This window comes from Cricetulus griseus (assembly GCF_003668045.3).
Source record: "Cricetulus griseus strain 17A/GY chromosome 1 unlocalized genomic scaffold, alternate assembly CriGri-PICRH-1.0 chr1_0, whole genome shotgun sequence".
Classification (NCBI taxonomy): Eukaryota; Metazoa; Chordata; class Mammalia; order Rodentia; family Cricetidae; genus Cricetulus; species Cricetulus griseus.
In genome coordinates, this window is record NW_023276806.1 from 95,475,282 (window position 1) to 95,494,903 (window position 19,622).

The 19,622-nt window shown below is 39.8% G+C and overlaps 1 protein-coding gene across 10 annotated transcripts in view; it reads left to right on the plus strand.

Annotated features, from left to right (window-relative positions):
• The window catches only part of Nbea (neurobeachin), a 525,226-nt gene that overhangs the window by 460,345 nt on the left and 45,259 nt on the right, over window positions 1-19,622 (plus strand). For all 10 annotated transcript variants that reach the window (XM_035451902.1, XM_035451904.1, XM_035451906.1 and 7 more), the window contains 2 exons: window positions 5,217-5,336; window positions 14,492-14,644. In XM_035451902.1, the coding sequence (XP_035307793.1) occupies window positions 5,217-5,336; window positions 14,492-14,644 (273 nt within the window). The remainder of the gene's footprint in view (window positions 1-5,216; window positions 5,337-14,491; window positions 14,645-19,622) is intronic.

Sequence of the window (19,622 nt, forward strand, 5' to 3'; positions counted from 1 at the left end):
ATGAGTAAGTCATAAAGGACCCTCTGGTGTACATTTTTAATGTTAGATCAACTGGCATATTAATGAGACAAACCCAAAACTGACTTTAAGAAACCAACTCTGTATTTATAAACTAGAGGTGAAGTTGTGATGTCTTTTTAGACCAAGGTTTTTTAATTAGTCTCATTTAATTAAGCTCTCCAAGATTCAGCTTAATTGTGTGAAGTTTAAAGTTAAGAAAAATATTGCAATTAGATCTAATTATTCTAGGATCTAAATTTTTCTAAACTTCACACAATTAATCTGAATCTTGGAGATATTAATTAAATGACCCTAGAATAATTAGATCTAATTGCAATTTTGAGAGCATCACACTTGTGGCCAAGCCTGGTTATGGGAACCAGTGAGAATTACCCCCCTTCAGTTGATAGTCACAGTGTTCTCCATAGGCATTACTTCACACTCAGGCAAGAGAAGACACCCTCTGATTTCCCACACAGAGTTCATGGAATCCATCCTGTGGCTCCAGCCTTGGGACTGAGCAGACTACAGACTGACCAGTCAAGATTTAGGGGAGCTGATTTCTATAGCCACAGACACAAAATGTGGTACTCAGAATTAGGAAAACAGATGAGAAAACAAAAAGACTGATAAATTCAATTCTCTGATCACCAGTAATTAGGCCATAAAACTAAATTTTTAGTCAGTATCACTACTAGTGGGGAATGACCTCCTAGGCATGAATGAACTGCAAGCAAACAAAAAACAGTTTGGGAAGCATAGATTTAAAATCTAGGGGGAAATGGTGTCTGCAAAGTTCTGTTTGCTGATTTCTGTGTGAGCCAAGAAGAAAAAATTGGCTGCACCTAAGCAGGCCAAGAACTGCCCTCCCCAACTCACACAGCCTATTGGGTTCCATCAGGTTAGTCCACCTACAGTTCACAAGAGGTCCCCAGGCCCCCAGAATTATTGCATAAACACATTTTTAGAAAACATTGAAACCTAAAGTTTTCACTCTGAGAGGTCTTTTTATGCCTCTTCAGAGTCTATGAAGCCACAGCCTTGGTGAGCCACCACAGTGAAGGAGAAGATATCTCACTCAGGTCTCTTGAAGATGTAAGAAAGTCTAGAGCTGGGTGTGAACACAACAACAACAACAGTGGATGTATCAGTTGGGTTGTCATGAGATTTAAATGAGAATAATGTTTGACTGTACCTTGGAATAGACACAATGGTGTTATGTGTTTTCTGTGAATGCCAATTAGTCAAATCTGGAGACTGACCGGCAAAATTCATTACAAGAAAAACACTTGTTCTCAACCACCTGATTTTTTTAATATTTTTCTCTTCCAAGTAAGCTAAACCTTTTCTCCAGTCACAAAGCACAAGTGGTTCCCCTGGCTGACCTGCTGTTTCAGTGGGTGGAGCACAGGGCTGGTACTATGCAAGGGCCTGACATCTTCCATGTCTACTGCGCAGAAAACACTGTTGTCTTACAGCAAACCCCTGACTCTTTCACAGCTTTCAGTACCCGAGTTGAGAAGGAAAAGAAACAGGTGGAATGGAATAATGTCGTAAATTTTAGAACTGGCATAACCAATATGTTACTTTTTGATCATGTAACCAATAAAAATTACTAATTGATGTTTAGTAATTTGAACTTGTTTCAGAATCCAAAGAATATGTTATATTTCTAGCACAATGTTGCATCTGTTGGCAGCTGTATCTGACAACACAGATACCTAGAACTCTTTTCATGAGGACTCATTTAGCCCAAATGCTTCATGGAAACCTATCAGAGATGAAGTACTGGAATACTGTGGTCTAGCAGCTTAGGGAGCATCAACTAATGGCCCAGGGAACTTGGCTTTCTTCGATCTTATCCTAAGGACTTTGTGAATTAGAAAATACATTTATAATTTGTGTCACTAAGAATCTGTTCATAAAATATAATACAAATTAAAATAAGTGTCTCCCCTCTACCTTTCAAACCTAAAATCATTAAATTCATTATCATTCAATATACTTAGTATGACAATGATGATAATTGCATAAAATGCTAATTAGCTATATACCTCATTACTTTAAATTAAGAATATTCTTTTAGGCAAACTACCAGTGAAATCACTTGTCATCTGACTTGCCAGGCTCTAGAAAGACTATTCCATTGGTGGCTGCCAGACAGATGCAGAATAAACCCTCATTCCAAATGGGATTTCTTAAGATAACTAATGTACGGAACACATTATGCTTGGACTATTGTCCTTCCTGGACCTGATATATCGCCTCAAGCAATCACATGCTACTCACTGACTAGTACAGCCCTCAGTGACCAGCTTCCCTGGCCAGCTCAGTATGCTGACTCAGCCCTTCAGTGATTAGCTAATTCTTTAGACATTTAATAACAATAATCCTTAGCAAGTTAAGTAGGTAACATTGAAAATGTTAATATCTACATAATATCTATATAAATATGTGTGTTTATAATTTAGAACTTTCTTTATAATTACAGATTATTTAGAAAGCTTACCCTAGAAACTCAATGGTAATGAGTCATTAAAAATACCTGTTTCTAGTAAAAATAGCAACAGTACTTTCACAAGCATCATTTGCCAACCCAAATAAAAGTTTTCTATGTGGTTATTTTGGATGCTACACTTAAGGGCAGTGCATATTCACTTAGAGGAAAACAAGTAATATTTATTCAGAAGTGTGATACACAGAAGTCACATAGGTTAATTAATACAAAATGTTGACTGATTCTAGAGTTGTATTCTTTCAAAAGAAATAGAAAATTATACCTCAAGCCTCAACGTACAGTAGAACTAGTCTTCCCTTCCACACACAGAAGTGTAGCCTTGAACTTGCTCAGCTGCTACTTGGGAGACAGAGTGGGAGTGCCCTCCCAGACAGACAACAGGACCTAGCACGGGAAGGTCTCAGCATCAGCCTCTTCCCTTCCCTCTGTAAGGTCCCACATCTCTCCAGATCTGCATCTTTCCTTTGCTGGGATTACATGTGATTGGGGTTTGGTTTTGGTTTTTAAATTGAGTGAAGAAAGCAAGAACAAAAACAATCATTTCTAATGTGGAATTAACCGGTCTATAGAGGTTACAAGGCAGGGAAGGTGGCCAGTGCCCTTGGGGGAAACCAGTGAACTGGCCATCTGTGTACACAAAGCTGGTTGTTGTTTTGTACTTTTATGTCAGGTATGATACAGCAAGCTTTCTCTTTGTTATTTCACTTAATCTTATCTAATTCCTGTGATTACCGCAAAGACTATAGTGAGTGTCAGCTTACACAGATGAAGTAACAGAGGCAGTTCCATGACAGAGTTACATAAAGGAACTTGCTCAAGACAGGTAAATAGTTCAGTCAACTTTTAAAATTAATCAGTCATATTTTGCTCAATTTATCACTACTATTTTCAATTTTTAATATTTCAATTTTGATTAATTTAATGAGCATATATACCACATTTACCAACTGACTTTTCTTAGTAAATTAAAAGTCTGCAAGGCAAGTTAATCAGTGAGAGACACCTCAGACAGTTTTTAATTCCTAATTGTGATAACATCCATTCATCTTTCACATAATTTAAAATATTAACAGAGTGGACTTCCAGGCTGTATATTTGATTTTCAGGTAAAATAATTAATTTCTCCTTCTCCCGTTATATCATTTTTTGCTATAGCATTTGTGATCTTATGGCTTCCATCTCACTTTTCTGTCATTAAAATTGAAGATGATATATTACAAACTTAGAAAATTGATAGCATCTATTTACATTAAATTTCAAGGCGATTATCAAAAAGGGTAAATATTTCTGGTTGTTGCCCAGTGGCCACCCTCTAAGATTAGTGGCAAGGAAAGGAGGATAAAGGGACATGGGAAATGTGTAACACATTAAAAAATGAATATAGGTGCATAGTAAGAAACAAATAATTGGGAAAATGCCCTGCAGAATTTTTAACATCATCAAACTTGGGAATGATTTTTGTTACTGATCTTCCCCATTGTGAGCTTCAGAGAAAAGGGTTAAGTGTGTCAAAAGAAATACACATTTGTTTTTGCTCTACTTGTAGGTAACTAAGGAATCCTTAGTGAGAATGAATATTATTTACCCATTCTGGGGGCAAATTTAGTGGTGTCAAAAGCAATGCCTCCCATTCAACTTAAAAACTGCAGAGCAGGCGTTGAAGTGGGCTAAATACCCAGGTGTTGTGATTGCATTCTCACAGGGCTCCTGTTATGGGAGATGTCCTCATTGATAGACAGTGCTCAGGATGCTAATCAAAGGCAACAGTCACAGAGTACTGAAGTTGTCAAGTCTCATTTGCATTCACTTTAGTTCATTCCTTATTCAACAATTAGGTATGAAAGAATCTATGCATCGGGAGGTAAGCTGAGTATGGGAGATGAAGTAGAGAATGAACTAGACAGGGATGCTTTCAGAGTGGGGAATGCAGTCAGATAGATAGCTGTATAAACAATGTCCAGAGTCTGAGGAGATGTCAGCTGCTCAGAACATACAGGAATAAGCCAGTGAATCCAAAACAGTCTTCAGGGCTCCATGTCTAGTGAGGAAAAGAATGTTTGCATTTGGCAGAAGGAATGATACACATAAAGGGCCAGAAGCTAAAGCAACATGCTAAGACCCCAGCACAGCAGAAGGAAATGTGAGAACTCAGACACATCACATAGTTGAGGCTTCCTCCGGAACTCCCTGGAGTTATCAAGATAACTGAATAGGAATCACATTCCTAAAAGAACATCAGACTGTCATATAGACCCTGTGCTTGGGTGGCCCTTCTTAGCTACTCCAAGGGTGACATCACCAAACTAATTCCCTACTGCAGTGGACAAGCTCGGAGTGAGTGGCTTGTCTTTTTGCAGTTAATGTGTATAGGCTGAACTACTGGAAAGAAAATCTCCTTTGTAAATGCCATGAGAATCATTTACAGAGAGATCATAGGTTACATAATCACTTTGCATATGAAAAGTCATGCCAGGCTGTGGGAGCAATGGGCTACAATGACACAGACAGCCCAGACCCACATCTCCTGACACCTTGGTGTGGGCTTTTACCCAGGGCTCTATATTTCTTCTGCCTGTGGAGGGCCTCGGAGATACTAAGGTTTTTTGTTTGTTTGTTTGTTTTGTTTGACAAAGAAATAACTATAGTTGTGTTTCGTATGATCTGGTGACTGATTGGATTGGATCTTTTCTTTGCTCAGGAGCCATTCACAACCTTCTTCCTCAATGCAAATGATGGGAAATTTGACCATCCAGACAGAACCTTCTCATCCATTGCAAGGTCATGGAGAACCAGTCAGAGAGATACTTCTGATGTCAAGGTATATAGTTTATTTATTATTTATAATCATAGAAATCTAAAACTTGTTGAAAATTTTATCTTTAGGTATAAATGGATATATATGGCATTTTGTATTATGGCTCCACACCATTATATTAAAATTGTATATTATATCTAATCTTAAAGAAAATCTGTTGTTGGTGTATGACCCATTTAGTTTAACCAGGACCATCTATGTGACTGGTATATTGGGACTATCCATTGGAACCTAGTGGGGTGGTCACTAGTGGGTAAATAACTTAAAAATGATCCCCCTTTCCTTGAACCCATAAGAAATATTTCAGCAGTGAAGGGTAGGTCTCCTTGAGGACCTTCTCCATCCTGGCTGTTGATGGGCCCATTCATGTGCAAACATGGGTAGTCATTGGTTGTTTCTGAGAGTTCATGACCACAATTACTGTGCATTGCCTAGAAGGTGTATTTTGCAGTCTTTCTCCCTTCCTTCTGGCTCTTACCATCTCCCTATGCCCTTTTCCACAGTGTTCCCCAGTCTTAGTGAGGATGATATAAATGTCTTATTTAGGGCTGAGCCCCCAACCCTCACTTATTCTCAGCACCTTTTACAACCACAAGTCTCTGCCTTTTATCAGCTTACTGGGAATAGAGGTTTCTCTGATTAAGGTTGGGAGTGGCAATTATCTAAATAAACATGCATTTAGAAGATGGGTCGACACAGTTTTTTTATTTTTTATGTGCATTGGTGTTTTGATATGGATGTCAGGTCCCCTGAAACTGGAGTTAAAGACAAGTGTGAGCTGCCATATGGGTGCTGAGAATTGAACCCTGGTCCTACAGAAGAGAAGTCCCTACTCTTAACCATCTTAGCCATCTCTCCAGGACTGATGCACACTAATTAAACAACAAAGTTAAGCTCCTCACTAGCTCCTATGACACTCTCACTGTGGGCTTTTGGGAAGGTTTACAATACCAGATATGGATTCCTTCTTGTGGAGAGGGCCTTAAACACAAACAGAGTAGTAGCTTAGTCACTTAACAGTTATGCTGCCATTGCCCAAATGAGCAGGACCTTATGATGGATGAGGTTGCCTGTAGACAGAAGTTTCTGTCCTGCCTGGTCTCACAGCCATTTAGTCCCAAACAAACACACAGAGGCTTATATTAATTATAAACTGTTTGGTTGATGGCTCATACTTCTTATTAGCTAGCTCTCTCTTAATCATTAACCCATAACTATTAATCTATGTTTTGCCACATGGTCTTGGCTTACTGATGAAGCCTGGGTCTCTTTCTTCCTCAGCAGCTATATGACCTCTCTCTGGCGACTTCTCTCTGCATTCCACTTCCCAGCATCTACTAGTCTGGTAGCCCTGCCTATACTTGCTGTCTGGATACATCCTCACCTGTCCATTGGCCAAAACAGCTTTATTCATCAACCAATAAGAGAAACATATATTCACAGCATACAGAAGACATCCCCCATCAGTTGCACTGTAACTTGTAGGGGTCACAGCCTATATAGTACCTTCCAGCACTTTGAAAGCTAGCTGGAGGAGGCTCCCACCTCCGTTCCAGCTTGATTTCTCTATAGCATATGACAAGGTGTGTGGTGCCTTAAGTAATAGGGTCTTATCATCTAGTTCTGGTACAACTAAGAGCAATGGCAAAAGCATTGTTTTAGGGACTTCTAGGGTCTCCCTAGCCAATGACTAGTAAGGAGGTGCTCCATAACTAGCACTGGAGGTCTTTTGTTGTTGTTTTGTTTTGTTTTTGTTTTTGTTTTTTGGTTAGTATCAAGTAGCTTAAATTAAGAACCACTAAAAAGTAACTCAGGATTTTTTGTTTCAATCAATTAAGGCATTTTTATTTTTTCAAAATACCCCTATCTAACCCAAATGGCATAATCAGGAGATGGAAAGAAAAATCCCATAACTTACCTTTCCTGCTGTTCACTCAATATTTGGCCCATTGCATAAAATACACTGGGAATTGGATCTGACCTTAATGTGTCATAGTGTTATAGCTGGCCCAGCTTTGGGTTTGTGTAGCCTGGGGCAATTAATAAAGCATTAATGACAAGACCCATTTAAAATGCAGGCTTTTCTGTCCAGCCTTAGCTTTACTTGACTGCCTGGGGATACTATGCAACGATACATATTAGATTAAACCAGAACATACACAATCCCCAGAAAGAGAGCAGAGCAATTATACAGTTGGTACAACTTAACTATTGTTAAATACAAATAATTGTTTATATGTGCTCTTTTTTTTTTTTTTTTTTTTTTTTTTTTACGTAAAAGGGCTTCGTGGTCATGATTGATGCAAAGGTAGTTTCTTATTTTAAGCCCTTTTTCTTTATAGCACTTTTTCCTACCACTGCCACTACACAGTGCAAAACTGTTAGGTGTCACTGAATTTAGGGGTTAGGCCTACAGAAGGAAGCCAGTTAAACTTAGCTGTTTAATTTGCATGTTTGTGGTTATCCAAAATATTTATACAAAGCAATACAGTGAGAAGAATTTTTTGAGTAAATGGAAGCTGTCTATTAACTTATTTTTTTAAAGCAAATCACACAAGAGGTTGAAGCAGAATGTAGCACATCCATGTTTTATTTGTTGCTATTAAAGTTTATGAGAGTCAGTTTTAATTTATGCATATAACATTCACATTTAGAAAAAGTGAGGGTTGAAACTTCGGCCCTGCTGAGTTAAATGTGGTGACCACACTTATCTAACAGTCTTAACTTCTCTAAGGAATTAAACTAAAATATCTACAAGTCATCATTCCAACTGACTGGCACCATGGGAATCAGGGAGGGGCCCACTCTTGTTTACCTGGAGAACAAAAAAGAAAACTGGAAGCTGGAAAGCACTCCATGGGCAGCAGTATCTCAACCTCATGTTACAAAATCACCTGATGAACAATTTGCATGGACATTAAATATTCTTTTATATAATTAAATATTTCCATCCTAAGTCAGAGCTGCAGCCTTATTTTATCAAACTATTTCAAGTAGAAATACATCCTCACTACTACCTAGCATCATAACAACAAAGAATTAGCATTTCACTTAACTCAGAGGTCCACCCACACACTCATGGGGTCAGTTATTTCTAATTTATTTATGTAATCACACTTCCCAACTTTCCTTTCCATCCTGGGAACTGGGTCAATGTTTCAACTACCAGAGACCTCAGCAAGCTGCATTTTAGTCATTAAATCCCTAGGGCCTTCCTCTTATTACCTTTTAAGGAATATTCACATTTTGTTGCTAATTGTGGTACTTGACTACCTGGAGTCAGGCATCAAAGAAACCATCAATGTGACTATCCCTAACTTGGAAGTCTTTTTGGTTTTCATCCCCAAGCAGCCATACTGAAGCCCCTGTCCCCCCAATACTTCCACCACATACTTAATTTGTTTATAAGAAGTGCATTTCCATACCTTGATATTGGGCAGACTGCATTGTCAGTTCTTCCTGATCAGCATCCTTGGCCCTTGCATACTGTGTGATTCTATCCTGTGGTCTCTTTCTTTAGCATGTCTGCATGTTCACACACACACAGAAATGTACTTCTGTATCCTGGAATGGGGCTCTGTGTACCTTGTATGCATTTACAAAGGGTGATTCCTAATAATGGGGACAGTGGCTCAATGCCATTTGCATGTTTAATTTTTAAACATACTATCAAGCCATCATCCCCAGTGATGACAGTTCCCTCCCTAAAGCCATATGTTAAGCTGCTCCTTTCCCATTCCCAAGTCATCCTGTTGTAAGAAGTAAATGTGGCTGTTTGCTCTGGAAAGTGCAATAGGGAGTGGACAACACTGTCTCTGAATTGCCTCTGCCTTTCCTTAGCCATGCACAGCATTTTTCTGTACTTCTTGACCATAATATGACACATGCAAACCAGTTTCTGAGTCTGCAGAGTGAATTCCAGGACAGACAGAGAAACCCTGTCTAGAAGAAAAAGAGAAAAGGAGGGAGGGAGAGATGAGAAGGGGAGAAAGAAAGAAATCACAGACAATATGGCTTCAATCAGGTTTCTATTCCATGTGTGTGCACACCTGTAAGTGTCGGGGGAACAGTCACATATGTCCACCTATGTTCTGATACCGTCTGTTACAGCATCAGATGGTGGGTCTTATAACAAAATGTTAGAATATATGAGATCTTTGAAAGTAATTAGTGGTGAGTTGAAATCTTTAAGGTATTTTTTCACTCTAAAATAATGACTAATTTACCTAGGAAGATGGAGTTACTGGGAATAATAATCCCACTAACTTCTAGAACATGGATTTTTATTTCTGGTCTCTACTGTGTAATATAGCACTTGACGTGTTTTCAAGGAAATGTGTTTTTGTTTCCAGAGAAGAAAACTATCCCTGCACTATCTACTGACTTAGACAACCTTGCAAGGGAGGCTGAGAATGCAGTGGATGGTTTCATTCTGTCTCTCTCCATTAATGTCAGTTTCTTCCTGTGCTAATGAACACAAGATGAGTAGGAAGGGGAGCTGCCCAAGTGACCTCTGAGGACAGGCCCCAGGAGTGGAGTCAAATCAGTTAGTTTTGGCTCTGGGGTTTTGTATTTTGATTTTAAATTTCTTTCCTTCAGCCATGCCCTTCGAGCAGAGCTATTCCACTTAGAGATGTTCTTACACTAATTTTCCTTAATACCTTCCAAAGTTGTTACGTTACTTTCTGAATAGCTATGTAGATGTTAGGAAAGGTGGCTGTGACACAGTGTCGTTAAGGTGACATAGTGTAAATTAATGCAGTTAATGGAGGTGCTCACACTGCCTCAGTGACCCATTATGAGCTCTCATGGAATTAACAGATGCCCAGGCATCAATCTTTTGGGAAAAGGATAGAAAAGCGCTGGCAGCTTTAAAACCTCACAATGAATTATATTAGGAAAGTGAAAACGTCTGGGTTAGATTTGATTTCACCAGGAGCCATAAAATGGTGCGGCTCTCAGCAAAATATATTAAACTGAAATGTCAGATTTGATGCAATAGGTACACAATTATGATAGTGTTAATAGTGGTCTTCTATCATCCTAAGACATACTTTCCAGTTCAATTTCTCAGCAGCTTGAACTTGTCATAAGCTTATAAATTAGAAATTGTGTTTGAGGATATTTTCCTATTTTTGACAGAACGCATATACTACTATTAACTATACCGTAGGGTTTTAGTATAGCTGTTAAAATAAACTAGAAATCACATTTGCAGACACAAAATGCCTATTACAATATCCACTTTGCCATTTCTTTAATAATATTCTGTGCCTTTCTGTACTGTTTTTCATTTAGTGAAATTTAAACTTGGATTTTTCCTTAAAGAGAAGCTGTTTAACAGTGTGCAGGAACCTGAACAGCAGTTACCTTGGCCAGCTTTATCTAACATGCTTGCATGAAGGCAGAGCAGACTGTGTTCCTTTTGAGATCACTTTCCAGTTTGCAAACATGCTTTTTGTTGGTTTGCTAAGTGCTTGAAGCAACTCATTTTGAAAAGGAGATTCCTAGACATAAAGAGGCTTTCAGGAGCTCCCAACCAGGCAGGTAGACAGGAGACCAAAGCCAGCAGGTCCGCTAGGTACTGTCTGTCTGGGACTCCTCACTTCTTGTGCCCCTCGTACTCTGGGGCCTTGGCTCTGCTCTCTATGTCTTTTCTTTTTCATGTGTTACCTGTCCTTGAAATCGAATGCTTTTTGGCCTGCCTCCTTGTAGGAAGTTGGGCTGAGCCAAGGTCCTTTTGCCTGTTGCACTAGCAGCTATAAAAATATGCAGCCACTCTGTGTGTTTAATCATAGTTCATATTACAAAAAAACACATATTTTGAAACAGAAAGCTGTGACTTAGAACACGGTCTTCAGTGCCCAGAAGATCCCTACATATCACTGTGTAGGTATCAGACATTCGAGCAACCACCTTTAGCATGCTTCACATAGCCCCTAGAAGGGGCTTTCTGTACCCCTGCCTTGAGCTTTGCCCTGTGGCTACATTCTGTTTGTTACTCTGAAACTGACCCTCAACTGGAGCCTGCCTCTCATTCTGACAGTCTTTGGCTATCTTAAGGTAGACCTTTGTGTATTTCAAAACCGTGCCTCAAACCTGAACAGTTTCTTCCTTATCACTCATAGTATCTTGTCCATACACCCCTGGTCACTTTAAGCATTCTACCTAGCAAGTTCCTTGGATACAAGTTTATTAGGTACTTTGAAGGATGCAGCCTTGTTAAGCTTCCCTCCTCTGCATCACTCAGGGACCTAATCTCCTACTCCCTCAGTAATCTCTAGGACCACCCCACTGTAACACCTCACCCCCCCCCACACACTACCACCCACAACTCGGCCTGCTTCCTAGTCAGTGCCTGACATTTTAAGCTTTTACCAGTACACTACCTCTCCTTTAATTCTAAGTTTCTGTTTCTGTCATTTCTGTGTAACAGACCACCCCAAAACTTACAAACTTAAAGCTGTAACTTGACTGTATGCAATCAGAGTTCAGACTCAATCAGGATAGCTAGACTCTATGTCATGGGATACCTGGGCTACTTAGCTGGGCAAATTCCTCACCTCTCTTTGCACCTGTGTTCCTATCTATAAATCTCGATGGTGAGACATCCAACCTGTAATGTGTTGTCAACACTAAGAAAACACATGTGGAGTACTTAGAATCATGGCAGGACCCAGTAAGACCTGGTAATGCCACTTTCAGCTTTAAGACTGAGTGGCCAAAAGCATGATTTCCCTGTCCTGGACTGGGACAAGAGATAAAGACATCATTGCCTAAACTAGTTAGATCTCAGAGGTGATGCTCTCTTAGTCTTTGTATTATTATTAAAATAAACAAGAGCTCCCTCTTGTTCAGGTCAGCTGTTTCTGTGGGTTTCACTAGTGTGGTCTTGACCCCTTTGCTCATCACTCCTCCTTCATTGCAGGTAGATTCCAGTTCAGTTCAGTTTTTAGCTGTGGATATCTGCTTCTACTTCCATCAGCTAGCTGCTGGATGAAGGCTTTGGGATGGTATATAAGTTAATTGTCAATCTTGTTATCAGGGGAGGGTATTTAAGGTAGCCTCTTCACTATTGCTTAGATGGTTAGTTGGTATCATCCTTGTAGATCTCTGGACGTTTCCCTAGTGCCTGATTTCACTTTAAACCTATACTGGCTCCCTCTTTGATGGTATCTCTTATTTTGCTCTCCTCTATTCTTCCCCTACACAACCTTCCTGCTCCCTCCTGTCATCACCTCTCTGTAACACCCCACTGTAACACCTCACCCCCACACACACTACCACCCACAACTCGGCCTGCTTCCTAGTCAGTGCCTGACATTTTAAGCTTTTACGAGTACACTACCTCTCCTTTAATTTTCCCCTTCTCCTCTTCTCTTTCTCCTAGTTCCCTATCCCCTCCCCCCATGCTCCCAATGTGCTCAGGAGATCTTGTCCCTTTCCCCTTCTCTGGGGACCATGAATGTCTCTTTTAGAGTCTTCCTTGTTGCCTAGCTTCTATGGCAGAGTGGATTATAGGCTGGTAATCCTTTGCTCTATGTGTAAAATCCATTTATGAGTGAGTGCATACCATGTTTGTCTTTTTGTGACTGGGTTACCTCGCTCAGAATGGTTTCTTCTAGTTCATCCATTTGCCTGAAAATTTCAATATTCCATTGTTTTATTTTTTTCTGATGAGTAGTACCCCATTGTGTAAATATACCACATTTTCTGTACTCATTCTTCAGTTGAGGGGCATCTAGGTTGCTTCCAGGTTCTGGCTATTACAAATAAGTCTGCTATGAACATAGTTGAACAGGTGTCCTTGTTGTATGAATGTGCATCTTTTGGTTATATGCCTAAGAGTAGCATTGCTGGATCTTGTGGTAGGCTGATTCCCATTTTCCTGAGGAATCACCATACTGATTTCCAAAGTAGCTGTACAAGTTTGCATTCCCACCAGCAGTGGAGGAGTGTTCCCCTTTCTTCACATCCTCTCCAGCATAAGTTATCATTTGTGTTTTTGATTTTAGCCATTCTTCTGACTGGAGTAAGATGATATCTCAGAGTTGTTTTGATTGCGTTTCCCTGATGGCTAAAGATGTTGAGCACTTTCTTATTTGTCTTTCAGCCATTTTAGATTCCTCTGTTGAGAATTCTCTATTTAGTTCTGTACTCCACTTTTTAATTGAATTATTAGGTGTTTTGGCAACTAGCTTCTTGAGTTCTTTGTAAATTTTGGAGATCAGCCCTCTGTCGAGTATGGGGTTGGTGAATATCATTGCCCAATCTGTGGGCTGCCATTTTGTCTTGTTAACTGTGTCCTTTCAAAATAATGTTTTTCTATTCAGATTTATCCCAGTGAGGCATAAACCTCACACTGACACTCAGGTTCATCTTGAATCCATATATTTATGCCACACACAGATACTAAAATAAGTAACTATTATGTCCAGTTTATCCACTGCCTATATTTAAACTTGATTATAATATTAGTCCTGTTGTATTCAGTAGTGGGTGCAAAATAACTTGGTTGGAGTTGCAGTGTTTTTCTGGTGAGTATTGGCCTGGCAGGTGCCAGGGTTCTAACCTCAGCACTGGCTACAAAATTATTTTGTAATTAAAAAGTAAAATGATGAATGCCTATAAATATCATGAGTTATAATTGCTATTATAATAAAATCAAAAGTAGCAAATATTGTGATTTTTAAAGACAAATACTGGCAGTGACATTTTAGTTGGGATGTTTGTTAATATACATAAAAGGTCCCTAAGCAACATAGACTTGCTGATACAGCTTCATATGTTTATCTGTTGGCACTGTTGTAAACTGCTGCTACTTTGTATTCCCACTTATCACTGTTTTTCGTTTGTTTTACTTAAGATTGAACCTAGGGCCTCTCCAGCATTCTATGCAAGGGTTCTCTACTACTGAACCACACACTCCCTCAACTCTCTGTATCTGTTTCTCAGAATTTTCAGCAAGGATAGGATGATAAAGTGAATTCTGTAAAATAAATGATTCATCTCTTTGGATTCCTAATTGTTTTCAAATGAAGAATAGAAGGACTAAAATTAGGTCAAGGATTTGTCTTCTTTTATAGTTGGTAAAAGTCAATTCTTTTGTAACCTGATTTTATCAACTGGCTACTAAGCTGCATCTCTTTTCTGCACAGGAACTAATTCCAGAGTTCTACTACCTACCAGAGATGTTTGTCAACAGTAATGGATACCAATTGGGTGTCAGGGAGGATGCAGTGGTGGTGAATGATGTGGACCTTCCGCCCTGGGCCAAGAAGCCAGAAGACTTTGTGCGGATCAACAGGATGGTAAGAAAACTGGTTTCTGCTAGAACAGGAATGAAGTTTGTACCTGTTGCCAGCATCCTAACCATCTCTAATTACAAGGTTCAAACCTAAGAAGTAGTGACAGACTTCTGTTATAGTCTTCTAATTGCATCCTTTGTTGTAAAGCAGACTCCTCTGAGGAGGGCCAGTGGGGAGCTATTTCAGTGCTGTATGTTTCCCTCAGGAGGAGGCAATCAGACAGACATCTGCTGACTAATGTCACACATTCTGAAAGGTTTAAAATAAATATTTTTTCCTTATTTTTGTCTATTGTAACCAATGCATCTGCATACTTTTTCTCACTCATAAAATATTCTAGACAGGAGAAAGCTACTCTTGCAGGTTTTATACATGGGGAATTTGTGCTGTGACACACATCTCATGTTGTAATGCACCTGTCCTGAAAAAACTCACTAATCTTACAGTGTTTTTAAAATATACATAGCAGAGGTCTGACTGTTCAAATACATGTGCAAATAATGTCTGCCTGTAGAGATTTTATAGATTTTAATATATTTTACCACAATTAAGGAGATTTTCATCTTGGTATGGTTATGGTACATGGGAGATGAGCCATGCTGTAGTGTACTTATAATGTTAATAATTGTTAAGATAATGCACAGTGGACCCCAAAAAGCACACCTTTAGTCCTGTTTCCACATACTCTCAGTCTCTTCGCTGCCCCATAAATCTGTTTTCCTCTTTTGAGCAGGTGATTTTAAGTCAGAGTCCACATAATTTCCACACAGCATAATAGAAGACATGTAACCTTTTTGGTATAAAATTGGCATATTGAGTAATAAACATACAGAGAGTTCTAACATCAGTGGGTTTGCCCTGCTCAGAGCTGTGTAGCCCTCATCACAATCAATTTGGAGATATCTTGTCACTCTATAAAGAGTTGTTGGTATTTCATCCTATTTTCACAATTTCCCCATCCACCCAGCCATGCCAAAGCCATGCTAACCTACTTACAGCCTCCACTGTGTTTCTGATCTTCTGCCTTCCAGCTGGCCTCTCTGCCTGTTGTAGATATTTCACATGTAGAGTCCTAAGACACTGTTCTGTATGTCCTTCCCATACTGTGCTTTGTATGGTACTCTCAGTAACAACTTTTATTTTACTGCTGCATTTCCTGTCTTTAAGAAATAGCTTTTGATGTAATTCATTTTAAGGAATTGTTGCTGATATAATAGTCTTATACTTAAAAGCACTATATTAAGACTGGGCAAGATGGTACATGCGTTTTTAAAAAAGTATTTATTTTACATCCCAACTGCAGTTTTTCCTCCCTCCTCCCCGCCTGCCACCCCACACACATTCCCCCATCCACTCCTCCTCCATTTCTCTTCAGAAAAGGGCAGGTCTCCCGTTGATATCAACAAAACATGGCATATCAAGTTGCAGGAAGACTAAGAACCTCCCCTTGTATTAAGGCTGGACAAGGCAATACAGTATGAGGAGTAGGTTCCCACAGGCCAGCAAAAGAGTTAAAGAGAGCCCCTGCTCCTGCTGTTATGAGTCCCACAAAAAGACCAAGCTGCACAACTGTCACTGGAGGCAGCTGCTGCTTCAGAGTTCCAAACAAGGCCAAATTTCCTACTGGGAACATGTCATTCTCAGTACCACAAATTTCATGAGGTGGGAAGGTACTTCAGAAAGGGGGCTTGCATTCTTAGTTAAAGGGAATTATTTGAGAGATTGCTATGGTTTGTTTTCTAAGATGCATTGCCACTTGGATTCCTTTTTCCTCTACATGAGAATAGTCTTTAAACCTTTTCCCACATTTAGAAGTCAGTGAGCTTTGTAGATTGATAAAAACTAACCCAAATTAGAATATTGCTGTGTCTGCCATGGTGCATGCTTCACTCACCTAGTGTCAGTGACATAACCCTTCTTCCCTTTCAGTCTGCAGCTATTTTTGGGCATGGTGCCCTCAACACCCTGACTCTGGCATTGGCTTTTTTCACTTGGAAAGCCGAAGATCTAACTCAGGCAAACACTTTACCAACTGAGGCATCTCCTGCCTAGATTTCCCCCTCAATTCTAAACCAGTTTTTCTGTTATCTTACTAATGAGCCTATGAAGACTTGTAAAGCAATCCATTACTGTATGCTAGATATTTTGGGGCCTTCCATTGTCCCAGTCTCTGCTCTCTGTCACCCAGGAGCCATGCCAGGATGAATAGACAGTTTGCATGAAGATCCAGCATACAGTGGGTGGCTTCGGAAGTCTTCCCTCTGGGTCTTCTTTGGAGTAACCCTTGGTGGCTTAAAGAAAGAGCTCCCTGCACGTCACCTAGGTGATACGTCTGTGGCATGTTAGTAGCCAGTTTTGCTTCTGTGTTTGTGCTGGGACTTCCTGGGCAGCAGAGCTATAAAGGGACATGTCACCAAGTGTAGCTGCATCCACAACTACCACTCTCAGGGCTACTCTCCTGCATGTCACCATCTTGAAGTCTACTTCCATAGCACAAATATATGCTCTGGCCAGGTTCCCCACCTGCTGATAGGGAGTGATCACCCTGATCTGTAGAAACATGGCAAACAATGAATTAGTACTAAATATCACCAGCTTGCTGAATATCTCTAAGTTTTGCCAAAGGTACATTTATTTGGTGTGTGTTTCTATAATATAGAAAGCCTATATACCAATAAAGTATATAGACATAGAAGCATTTACATCTTTCCCAAATTCTGTGATGACAATTACCATTCATTCAGTGTTTGGTTAAAGTTTCTGTATAGTTACTGTGTAGTTCCTATAGGATTTAGTTATTCTGAAATAGGTTTGGAGGGGAGTGTAATGTGCTCTCCTGTATTTTAATGTAGACTAGGATTATCTCCAGTTATTCACAGGAGTTCTTTGTACTGAGCCTAATGTACAACATGAGAATGTCATATATCCCAGAGAAATGACATTCACTATAGTAAAAGTCTTTCATCTCTTTGTGTGGATTAGTATTCTGTAACAGTGAACATCCCTCCTCCTTTCAGTCTGTCATTAAGAAATTCAAGGCAAAGAAGAGAAATATAATTATATGAAAGGGAAAGCATCACTGGTTTTTAAATGTGGGGTTTACCATAGCTTGTGTCAGTTGAAGAGGTGTCTGATATGTGGGCAGCAACCTTTGCTTGACTGCAGATCATTTCTAGCTTTGAAAATGAAATCTTTATTATTAGTGTGTTTTGATTGCACAAAGTCATATAGCTCATACCTATCTATAATGTTCTTCTAGTGTTTTGGCTTGTCCTGATGTAATCTTAATCTGTTGTTGAATTTAGTGTTGTTGCTTTTGTTGTGACGCTAACAACTCATATAGCTCCTTGTGTGTTGTGAACAAAGTGACCAAAATGTGAATGCAGTGACAAAAATTGGTTTCACGGAGTAGTTGTAGAATTTGAAATTTGTCCTCATTAGAAAAAAGCCTGGAATGTAATGTCATTAATTTTTGTAGACATCTCAGTAAACTCTAAATGCTTTGTTTGCACAGCAAGCAAGCACTGGCTTAATTTATCTGTACACAGCTAAGAGGACCACAGACAACTTCCTTATGAAGCATTGATAAAGCCTTGTGTTCAGTTCTAACATGGTTAGCATCTGACCTCCTGACAAAGGACAGAAATAGAAAGTCTTTCTGATAGTATTACCCTAATGCTGGCTTCATCAATCATAATCTACCCATTTATAATTTGTTTTAGAGGGAAAAGTCCTTCCTTGGATGTGAAGTGATAATGTTGCCCAGCCCTCAGCCTTGCTGTGTCCTAGTGCTGTTGGGCCAAATGCAGAACACAGGCCACATGCACCCGGGCAAGGCACACTGAGGCCCTGTGTTTTTGCTCATATTGTTTCATGTCCTTTGCAAACTTCTCCTATTTTGAAGAAAATTTATAGCAGGTAACTATGAATTTGTAATCAACACTTTGCTTACAAAAGAACACTGGTGATGTCCACTTTGCTTAACAAAACACTCCAGTTAGCTAGTGAGCACTCCAGACAGTTCTTCTAATTTATAGTACATCGCTGACATAGCAAGAATCCCTGTCCTCATGGAGCTTCTTTTCAATCAAGACAGACCAGCTTCCTTATGAAGGAAGAGAGGGAGGGAGGGAAACAGCTTGGTGCGTAAGGTGGCCAGTTCTAAGTTAAAGAGAAGCTAGAGGGAAGGAGATGACTTAGGGAAGGAAGAGGTTGGTGGGTCTATTTGAAGGTGAGATTGAGCTGAGGCCTGAGGTAAAGAAGCGAACCAACAGACTCCCTAGAGAAAGACTTTTGCAGGCAGAGACATCTGAACAATGTCCAGTGACAGGCATGCTTGGCCAAGAGGCCAATGGCCCAAGGTGCAGTGAACAGTGGTGCATAGCAAAAGAGAACTGAGCAGCAATAGAACTGATCACATTGGGCTTGAAGGCTCCATAAGCACTGAGTACAGTGCAGTGAAGTCAGCACTGTTTTGAGCAAGAGGGTGACATGGTCTGCATTCCAAGAAACTGACTGCAGCAGTGAGAATGCTGGGGCTACCAGAGTAGAACTGGGAATCTATCAGGAAGGGTTTCTAGAGGTGATGGTGACATGGAGGGGAGAGTGAAGGTAGGTTCCTAGGGTCTAGAACACTGTCTCCAAAGCATGCTCTCTAACTGGGGATGCACATTATACTTTTGAAACAATAAAATACTAGTTCATAATAGTCCCTTATTTTTTATTGCACTTCCCAATTTATATGTAAATTGATTTCACAAGTAACTGTGTGCTGCTGCCACTGTTAATGACAAGAGGTTGTTTGTGAAGAGTATGTATGTCCCTTTTTCTCACAGAAGAAAAGACAAGTGAGAGAATAATCACCTGACAAAGAATGGGTTCACCTCAGAAATATACAAAGTGGCTCTTGGACTAGTGAGAAAGGGACAGTAATACATGGGGTCAGACCTAAGCTCTGTGCCTCTTGGACCAGTGAGAAAGG